We start from the raw sequence: 11,723 nt of genomic DNA on the forward strand, positions 1-11,723 counted from the left end.
TATGTATATACCCTATACAAAATGAGAAATATTAACATCAATTCAAGACATCAATAAATTAACAAAATTGGATTTTCTTTTTATCTCTATGATAATAATCATTGTTATGATAATTTAAAAAGTATTCGAATCTTATTTTTTGCCTTATTCTCATATTTATATTATTAGATTGAGTTTTATAGATATAGTTACCTTGTTTTGTTGTTGGAATTCTTTTATATTCCTCTTGTGAGAGAAGTATATCCGAAGGTAAAAAAAAGATTTTCAAAATGTATTATTTAATTATCTTTATAAAAATCTAATAAATACATGATATTTTCATTTGTATTGGTTGTTTGAATTTTTTGTTGTTGATGTTATGGAGTACAGTTGATCAGTATCTTTAGGCATATAAATGAGTATTCTGTGAGGACTGACCCTATGTTAACATCAAGTCCGAAGAAGTTCAGTCAGATTTGGATGATAGAAAGAAGTGAAGTCTATATTCTCTCCTACTTGGGACTCATTAGCTGAATATACCTGCACCTCAGTGTTGATGTTAGCCCAAGGTTTCAGACGAAATATCTTATGATTTAAACACCCAACACGTTATCCATTTAGTTACTGAGTTCGAACAGCCACTGGTTTGCGCAATGGGGTGAATTTTAACCCATCTATTCTAGTTATTTGGATTTTTTGTTGATTTAACCGATATGACATCATTACTTTATAATGTAGTGGCGAATCTAGATTTTTATTAGAATGCTTAGGAAAATAGTAAATAAAAAAATAATCCAGTTTTTTTGGAACTAATTGACCTGTGGTGGTCGGTATTCGATATTATCCTTAAACTTCGTATATTGTCCATCCTGATGACCATTACGAGATAACGCCCTAACGGTGTATAAATCAGAAGGCGAATACGAAGGGTTGATTGCGTTTATTATTGGACCACACACAGATATCCAGAATTACAGGCACATTAAGCAAGCATGAAAGAGTAGTGCCGTAAAGCAAGCGAGTGAGTGTGCGAGTCGAATGAGCGAGAGGATGATCGAGTCAATGAACGAGTGTGCGGATCAGCGAGTCAACGAGTCAGTGAACAGGATTAAAGTATATATATATATATATATATATATATATATATATATATATATATATATATATGGTTAAATGAATGAATCATCGAATCAATTAAGCGACTAATAGTTAGGCTAGCACAATGAATATAAGCGTAGGCAGTGAACAGTGCTCAAGCATACATAATGAAGATACAATAGTTTAGGTAGTTTGTTATTCTACGAATGACTCTGTCCGTTAAATAAGTTAACAAAAGAGCTTAACCAAATTAGATATGAACAAACTCAATTGTACGTGAGCTTCTATAGCCCATTTTACATAAATTTATCTACCGAGTAACTAAACAAGTTCGTCCACGTTTTTCTGAACATCACATTTCTTGATTGAGGACAAAAATACAGGATAAAGATTTAGTTGACAAGAGGGACAAAATTAAAATGTGAATAGCTTTTGAAGTTATTTACTAAATATCGCTCAGCTTAACCTATTCCTCAAGATTTCATTTTTGTCATAAAACCGAGGCCACAGGAATCCATAAACATATACTTAATCGTTATGTCCGAAATAGTCCATACAATCTACTTGAATCCAATTCGATACTTACAATTTTTATTTTTATTGTATTACATACGTCAACAGTTTTAATAGATAGCTGATTAAAGTGAAAATTTCCATTTTGACATTTGATAAATAAAAAGGAACGCATCGAGCGAAGATATTTCTTTTCAATTAGTTTTTCATCATGGCTCTACACTAATATATATATATATGATTTTCAATAATTAAATAACGCTCATGGAGTAGATACGTTACGTAATAATTATATAATGACATCGATTATAAACTAACATTAATTGGAAGAGAAGGATTAATACTAATCAGAGTTATTATTCGGAAATCAATCAGTTGCTACGTTGCATAATATATAAAAAAGAGAAGAAAGAACTAACAAAATATTTTGATGAATGGTCAGTAATATAGTAGTTATGTAAGAATCAAGAGACGAATGAAGAGAATAAGTAAAATACAAAAATACAAAAAATGGAAGGAATAAGATAATTGTTTACCGAAATTATGCTACAAACTCCGCTATACCGATGGCCAAGGTAGCGAGAGTGGTTGTACAAACTTCTTTTGGATACAAAGGTTCGGTTTGTGAATATGAATTGCGATGGCTTCAGCTATGTGCAATAGACGAGCTCGTAAATAGCTGATTGACTAATTTAACGATTCATTTTAATAATAACAGACTACTAATATTTTTATGAATAACATTCAATTTAGATATACGCTGTTGATTAACTTGCCACTATCTAGATAATATTCATTTTATATTCTAATTTAGAATTTGCATTATTTAAATAGGACGAAATATTTCCTTGTAAAAGCTTGGACCAGATTACGAGGTGAAACGTTGGATTTACTTAAAATTCATTCGCTGAGATTTTACAAAGATATATTATTCCTATATAATGTCTTACATCAACTCAGCGCCCAGATACTATGGAACTATTGGTTCTAATTTAGACGAAAGTTCTTATATATTTGTATTATTTATTTAAAGAATTGATGAAGATCAAACTGAAATGGGAAAATAGTTTCATCTAAATGACATTACTTAGTTAACTGAAATTTGTTAGTTACATTGAATAGAACAATCATAAATGTAACGGATAGAAAAACTTTATAGCCCATTTTATTTAATAGATTAATTTGTCAGAAGGGGGTTTTGTAGAGATTTTATTAATTTTTATATGGTTGAAATCATGAGTCAATTGAAGCTAGACCACGATTGTGGTTAGTTGGTGATTATTTTTAAAAAAAATTTAATTTTTTTTAGTTACTATGTTCTCAGTAAGTTTTATAAGTAGTTTAAGTAAAATATGGTATCGGTTAGGTTTATCAAATTAAAAAAATATTGATGGTGTATGTATGGAAATAATAAGATTTTAAATACCAACCATAGTTCATCTAGTACTTTGGTATTTTGAACTAAAATAAGATACTGATAATCGATATTATGCATAGCTTATTAAACAAATACCGAAACTGGATAACTGAAGCTATTGATCAAACTCAATGAAATTTATGAAATATTTGCATTAATTTATACAGATAACGCATTAACGGAGACAACTCATTTTAAGTGAGTTTGGACATTTAATTGAAAGCGGTAAAGACTGAAAGAACTATGAGAAGCTACTATATTATAACATTTCAAATTTTATTGTATCAGCATCAAATATTATGAAGACTATCTGTTAGGACTGTTTATATTTATTTAGTATATAATCAGACCACCTGGAATTATGAAGGCATAAGCCTGAACTGTTCACTGAATTTACATAAAATTCTCACATCTTGATACAGTTGATTTTGTGAAAGTTATTAGAAATATTCATTTAAAAGTGATTTCAATCATGATGTGATATCAGTTGAAGATCCACTAAGAATCAATGAACGCTGTAAAGCGTTTTGACAAAATTACATGTTCGTATAAATTAAGTATTGCAGATTAATTTAGGCTAGACTTGTACACCATTGAGTCCTGAATTCGGTTTCAGGTTATAAGGACATGAATGCATACTCTTGAAGAGTTCCACGATAGGACAAAAGGGCCGTTTGATACTTCCAGGCTCTTAATTATTGTCTAACTTAAACTAGTTTTTGACCTCAGTGGAATTAGAATGTGTTGAAAGTGGGCATTTATACGTTTTATTATGCAAATTTTTAACTCCCACATGTTAGACGATAAAGGATACTTTATAGATTTATTGTGAGCTACTTATAAGGTGTATTCAACAAAATCATTCACAACTTTAATTTTAAACTTAATCATAGATTTTCTTTCTAAAAACGATCAAAAATTCATATATGACAATTTAGTTCTTACAGTTTCTAGGATGGCAATATTTTAAACTGACTGAACCTATCAGCTTATATATATCTTAGTCGAAAGTAGAGTAACACAATAAATTTATAATCTATTCAGCATATATTATTCTTGTTTCGTTTAAATTTTTTGACTGAGTTTGAAAATCTACAGCAGTTTTCATTGTCATGTACTTTGAGGAGAATAACTAACTGAACTGATGAAGTGAACGTAACATAATTTTGAGATATGTTTCAGTTTACCATTTAAATAGATCACGATTGACATTACTTAATGCAGAGTCTACGAACTTTGCTGGGTATCTCAAAAGATTAGTCGAGTACATCTGTAAGTCTGTTTTTACGTTAAACAATATTTATTAAGAATAACTTATTACTCATATCCCTGAAATAGTTCACTAAAATAAAATTCAGCATCTAAAGTAGATTGTTATAGATAGTAACGTCATGGAGATATAATCATTCCGATAAAATTCATTGACCTTAAATATTATATAACAAACTATACACAGTCTCCTGGATAACTTTATATGCCTAATACTATTTTCCATTAAAAAATTACCTAAAGTCTGGATATTATGAAGAACATTGACTCGTTAGTTAAAGTAAAGAATTTGTTTTGATTTATCAGACTTATAGATGCTACACGCTTGATTTATTTTTTCTGTCAATCAACAGAAAAAAATATTTTATCAGTTTAACAAACTAATCAAACGTAAACCTCTTCCCTTTTTCTAAAAAAAAAGACTTCCTTAGCTTCCCTTTTGTTGACTTTTAATAGTGAGATAAGGTTGCTTCTATTATATAAATTTAAATAACCCTTATATCATGTTGAATTAAAATTAATATATTGTTTTGAAAAATAGTTATTCGAAGTTTTAATCAAGTAATGTGGTTGTTGTTGTTTTAGTAATGGGAAAAGGATGTTTCTTTGTTGATACAACATTATGTTAGACATTTAAAATGAATAGATTCTACAAGTTGGACATTCATAAGTTCATTTGTTTAGATATATTATAAAATCTATATCTTCAAATCCAAACTGAGGACAAGTATATTTTATGTGATAAATTACTCATAACCTTTCTTAAAACTAAATAGTATACAAAAGATTCCGCTTTGCTTGATTTTCAACTATGTTATACATAATAAGCAAAGATGGACAGTGGCTAGCAGTGGAATCCAGGACACGCGTTTCGTCCTATTTAGGACTCGTCAGCTCGATGAACCTGCATCTCAGAGTTGATGTTCACTCTGGGACTCGAACCCAGTACTGTTCGACTCAGTAGCTGAGTAGATAACGCGATGACGTTTGAAGGGAAAGGTACTGGGTTCGAGTCCCAGAGTGAACATCAATTCTGAGATGCAGGCACATTCAGCTGACGAGTGCCAAATAGGGCGAAAAGCGCGTCCTGGATTCCACTGCTAGCCACTATCCATCTTCGCTTATAATGCTTGTGAATTTAGGCCATATCGAGACAATATGCACAGTATGCACAAATGCCAATATGAGACTGGCCAGTTGCAGTCTTAAATATCAATGGGAATATTCAAACAAACAATACTAAATTGAATTTATATTATACATACTTTCCGACTACTGTTATTATATATATATATATGTATATATACTTGCTCAATGCCTAATCTTTGAAGCATCCTCTATTTTATCAGATCACCCATCATTCAATATCTTTGTAGGTAGACTTCTTTCAATTGTTTTGTATCTTTATCATTTTATATTTTTAAATTGTGCCACATTTTTAGCAGAGATATCATGCAGTGAAAATTGTGACTCGATTAAACTTGTGAGGATGAAAAAAACGTTTTTCATTTGTTGGTATATTTATCGATATGTATACTAAATGATCTCTGAATTTTGCAGGACTAAAAAATTTAAATACTGATGTTGTTCAAAGACCTTACTGAATTTTTTTATCTCCGATATTTCATTATATTAGGTTATATCTATCCCTTTCTAAAAATGATAAGAAAAAATCATGTGTCAAATATAAATAGATATGAAAACTGAATGACCTAAGCACTGATCCGTAAATAACAGAAATTTTTCTGACTAATGGTTTACGTAATGAATAAAGGATACGAAATGCCTTACAAATCTATTTAAGTTCTTTATTATCTGCCTTTTATTCATGATTTTAGTAAATTTGACATTCATCCAAATACGCAGCTTGTTCAAATTTTCATAACATTTTATTCCATTTTCTTTTCTGAACTAATTTATAAAAAATGTTCTTTAAACCTAAAAGCATACGTCGTGTACTAAACTCCCTCCCCATTATACTAAATATACATAAGGATTTGGACAACATTGCTTTCAGTGAGTTTTTCATCAATGCGATAATACAGACAGATATGACAATATACAAAGTAGTTTTAAACTTGTAAAGAGATATATGTTAAAATTATTGTCAAAAAAACTAAACATATATTTTCATATTTTGTAAGTGCGGTTTATCATCATTGCTTCTATGTGATAACGGTTATAAATAAAATAATATATTTGTAGTAGCCCAATGAAGAGAAAAATTAGATTTTTTTGATGTTGTGTAAGCCACTTCTTCAGGGAACAAATAACCGAATCAAAATTAATCCAACTTCATCTGGTTATTTATCTCTGAAGAAGCGGCTTACATTGAGTCATGAAAAGTCAGAAAATCCTATTTTCCTACTCATTTGGGTATTACAAATATATTCATTTATTTATAACTATCTACCCAATGCTCGATTTATTCGAAAGTATCAATTCAAATATTAACAATGATACTTGATAATGATAATGTTTAACCATTTAAAACAACATATTAGCTTAGCTGTTTCTACATACATCAGAAACGTTATATAATAAACAGTCAACTGAAATAAAACTGTTGAGTTCATCACTATCAAATGGAATATATACCATACTTTCTTCAATTCCAAATCTTTTTAATATTTCAAAAGTGTAAAATTCGGTTTGATATAATTATTATAAAAAATACCCATAAGAAAATTATTAATCCAACTAATACTAAATATAATTCATGCTTGTGATGAGGCCTAAAAGTTTTGAATTGGACAGTATATCCAATCAATTGTGCACACTTCAAGCGGTCCACTTATGTTGTAAACTAATTTAAGTGTGAGGAAAAAGTGACAAATTAAATCAATCTGAATAAATCATTGAATAGAATAATTCTCAATAGGTAATTTGTGGAATTCGCTATTAGAAAATCTTAATTTACATAGTTCATTTTCAGAAATACAAAAATCATTTGAATACTACTAGGTGAAAAATGCTTCTAAGTAAGTGTAAATCGAAAGAAACAATTTGTAGTCTTTGGATGAAATATTTAGTTTTAAAAAATGCCTTTGTGATAATAAGATAGTTAATGCTTTTGAATTAAACTATTACTAAATATCGGAAGAGGTTTCGTGGATATTATAGTAATTTCAATAGTTGAGATCATGAGTCAATTGAAGCTAGACGCGAGGTGGGATCGTGGATGCGCACTACTGAGGAGCCCCACAATAGGACGAAACGACCATCCAGTGCTTTCAGGTTTTCCATGGTGGTCTAGGTTTACTTGACTCATGATCTCAGCTATTGAAACTACTATAATATCCACAAAACCCCCTCTGATAATGATCATATGTTTACTAGTGACTGGCTGCATGAGGTATTTCCTGCAGTTCTAGTCAGGAGCAGTGACCAGTGGAGTTCAAACAGGTCTGTTGGGAGATACAAACTCACTGAAAGCATTGGTGAATGGTTGCTCAATTTCGTGGATTGGTTGAAGTTAGACATTAACACCGTTGGATGCCGGCCGGCTAAGTGGTCTGTCGGTTAAGCGCTGGGTTTAAATCTGGGTTTGAATCTCACGAGGAGGTATCATGGATGCGCACTACTGAGGAGTCCCATAATAGGACGAAACGGTCGTCCGGTGCTTCCAGGTTTTCCATAGTGATCTAGCTTCAGTTGACTCATGATATCTACTATTGAGACTATTAAATAATTCATTAATTAATGTTTCTTTTAAAAACTCATTTACATAAAAACTGTCATTTATGTTTTATGATTGTTATTTCTTAATTATAACTGATAAATAGCTACATATAGTAAAAAAAATCAAACCAAGCGGAACGTTAAAAATACAAGAATGATAAATGTTAGGATGAACTTAAAAAAACCTAATTCAACAAATTACAAGTCCTTGGTTTGGGTGACCTAACTAAGTAAAGCTTAAGTAGTTATCCGTTTACCACAAAAATGAATAATACTCAAAGAAGAACAAATAAATTCAGGAAAAAAAAGTTTATACTATAAACTAACCCTGAAAGTTCCACCTGCTCCATCATCCAATTCAAGTGTATAACGATCAATAGGTATAGATGATGTGGGCTGCCACACAAGAGTAATAACATTACGCTCTGAAATGCATTCTTCTATAAGAAACGCTGGTGGAGCTGGAGCTAGAACAAGAATAAAAAGAAAAAGAACTGTTTGAACAGATGTTATTTTGGCATATTTTTCATCAAAGATTATGAATTGATAGACAATTTAGAATATTATCGATATTATGAACTGACGTAGGTTAAATAACCGGAGGACACCAGGAAACACTGTACAGCTATCTTGGCCTGGGCAATGCCCATTCTTACCCTCGTCACTGAAGATCGGACTCAGAACCTTCGGTCTCTAGCACGGACGCTTAACTTCTAGACTACCGTGCCAGAATCCAGTAGTCTGGAAGTTTATCTTCAGTTAATATGCGACAGTGTACGGCCATCTTCTATTGTCTTCCGTGAACAACTTACCCATACTTGACATAGTTGAACTCCATAGATTATGGCTTCTCACTTGAATTCTAAGATTAACTCCTGAAATCGGTCACTAGTGGAATACGATTATTGCTGAAAACCTCCCCAAACTTCTATACTGATAATTTAGAATCCATTAGTCGATAGATAGCAGAGATACAGATTCAGTGTAGGAAATTTGATTTCAGTTTTTGGAGTTTCGGAGAGATTGTTCACAGAGGTTTGGTCAGTAAGTGAACCGTTTACTCTTACTTCACATTAAACGTCGTACCTATGAAGATTTTAAATTTTATGTAGCTGGAAACAAATAATACGACGAGCTGTCATTATATTTTTTACTAGTTAGTACATTTCATCATAGTATATCCTAATTCTTGAATTTACCGATACCTTAGATGGTACCTAAACCCACACTTTACAGATAGAAACTGCAGAATATTTATATCAACTGATCTCTAAGTAGTAAACATCAATCTGACAAAGTGAAGTATACCATGTTTGATATGAGGTGGTTTGAGATAAGAAACTCGAGTCAACATTTTTCTACGGAGCTTAAGTTTAAACTTACAACTACTTTTAAAGTTTTTTATAAAAGCTACCACTTTTAGATTTATATAAACATTTTCCAACCCTCCATGTGAACAAAAACGATGTGTTCTAACTATGGATCCACCCTGGTTATCAGTAATCTATTTTAATCTAGGGGGAGGTGTAACAAATTCTTATTCATTTCATATAGTTTTGACTCTCTTGCCTCTAGATTTCTAATAGTTACTCTATATGAAATTATATTCATTAGTTTCCAAATATAAATGACTTAGTTTTTATATTTGGGAATATATTTTTAGAAAAGTAATTCTCAAATACATGACATTTTTCAGATTGATTCCCTTTCCTCATTCAAATAAAGTTAATTATGATTCATTTATATACACTCATTAATATAAATCCTTTAAATCATTATTTAACTCAACCACTTACAATTGATAATATGATATTTTACCATTGTATCAAAAATATCTGATTGTATCAGTATAGGAATCGGAAATTGACATTTGATCTAACTTTATCTTATAAAAAGTGAAATCTGATGAATTAGGAAATTGAACTTAATTACATTGTATGAATGTTATTGAAATTGAAAACCCTAAATAAGATAAGATCAAGTGTTTTTAAAAAAAATAATCATTAGGAAATTTACATAATAAACAAAGATTGATAGTGGCTAGCAGTGGAATCCGGGAGGAGTCCCAAATAGGACGAAACACGCGTCATACTGGATTCCACTACTAGTCACTATCCATCTTTGTTTACAATGCTTGTGAATTAAGGCTATATCGAGGCAATAGGCACAGCATACACATATGCCAATTAGAGACTGATCAATTGCAGTTCTAAACATAAATGGGAAGATTCAAACAAACAATACTAAGTGAATTTACATAATGTTCTAAAATCGGCTTCCTTATTTATTTACCTAAGTAGGTATGCACAAAAATTATTTCATTTACTATAATCTGGTGAAATAGAATACAATGAAAATTAACGAGATTAGATAATCACTTTTATGGTAATTTAGCAAAACTCAGTTCTGTATTTAGCAATCAAACCTATGCATTCAGGTCTTCAAAGTTATTGCAGTAACTAGAACAGTGTAGATATAGGTAATAGAAAATAATTCTTAAGCGATTTGAATAAGTTTAGCTAGCAAAAGGATCAATCTTTCATTTACTAAGCGAGTATTAATCTACTTAATATAATTTTTAACATCCCATAATGATGAATTATTCTTCCTCACAGTCATATAATATACCTCTGTGGACCAGGGTAATTTTGCACTGGTTTTCAAGAGAACCAGACACCATCCAGACTTCTTCCTCACATTTACTGACTCACAATAATGCTTACCTTATTCTTAGAAATAGTTATTAATAAACATAGACAACTACAAAGCTTGCAACAGAGAAATAATTCACAATTTGACTCGCAATGAATCAAATCTCGCTCAAATTATTACACCTTCATGAAATTACTAAATGGTTATTCATGTGATATTAAAACAGAAAAGCAGTTTTTATTTTCACCTCTCTTATGAATCTTGAAATCATTATTATAATTTATACAAGTGATAAACAAGACAACTAATGAGACCACTTTATATAATCTCAACTGCTTGAATTAAATACAAATTAGAATCGTATTTATAACATAAGAGGATTAAGTAGATAATTATAAACATAGAACACGAGATCATCCAAATCACTTTATTTTTCATATCGAATTTATCATACTACTCAAAAGAGATTTGATTCTGCTATTATTATCATTATTAATATTATTGTTGTCGGTGGTGGTGCTGACAACTCAAACAAGCAAATGTTTACAACGTTGATCAATTTCTCAAAAGAGCTACTGACAAGCCAAATACAAGAACTATATATATATATGAAAGATAATTACACAAAAACCTACCATCATTAATTTTTTGATTGATAAGTTGAAAATATTCAGATCTTTTTGTATCTAGAAACAAGAACAAAAAAAAATAAAAATAAAGGGACAACATCAATCAAATATGAGAAAAATTTGTTTTTATTGCGTAAACAATTTTATTTTACGTGTTTGTACGTATTTTTTTTAGTGAGTACAACATATATATTTGATATAGTTTCATTGTTAATGAGATAAGGAATTGATTTATCCACTGTTTTTTTTATATCTAGATAAAGAACTAACTGATAACAAACAAAACAAAACAAAAAATCTTGTTTCTTTTTCTCTCTCTTCCTTTTCTTTAATTTTCTAATAATTCGTGTATTCAATTGTTTTTGATGAGTAGAATAAATATTCTTCTCAATATGTTCAATATATTGTATATAAATTTGTTATTTTAAATGTTATTGAATTAGAAAACAATGTTGGATTATATAGTTGAAATCATGAGTCAATTG

The 11,723-nt window shown here is 30.2% G+C and overlaps 1 protein-coding gene across 1 annotated transcript in view; it reads right to left on the reverse strand.

Moving 5' to 3' along the window:
• Smp_175720 (tripartite motif protein trim9, putative) overlaps positions 1–11,723 on the reverse strand; it is a gene marked incomplete at both ends in the record, with an annotated part of 44,081 nt that overhangs the window by 19,109 nt on the left and 13,249 nt on the right. Inside the window, 2 exons of the mRNA XM_018791950.1 lie at positions 8,285–8,424; positions 11,245–11,295. Of these exons, the coding sequence (XP_018644859.1) occupies positions 8,285–8,424; positions 11,245–11,295 (191 nt within the window). The remainder of the gene's footprint in view (positions 1–8,284; positions 8,425–11,244; positions 11,296–11,723) is intronic.

This window comes from Schistosoma mansoni (genome assembly GCF_000237925.1).
Source record: "Schistosoma mansoni, WGS project CABG00000000 data, chromosome 1 unplaced supercontig 0010, strain Puerto Rico, whole genome shotgun sequence".
NCBI lineage: Eukaryota > Metazoa > Platyhelminthes > Trematoda > Strigeidida > Schistosomatidae > Schistosoma > Schistosoma mansoni.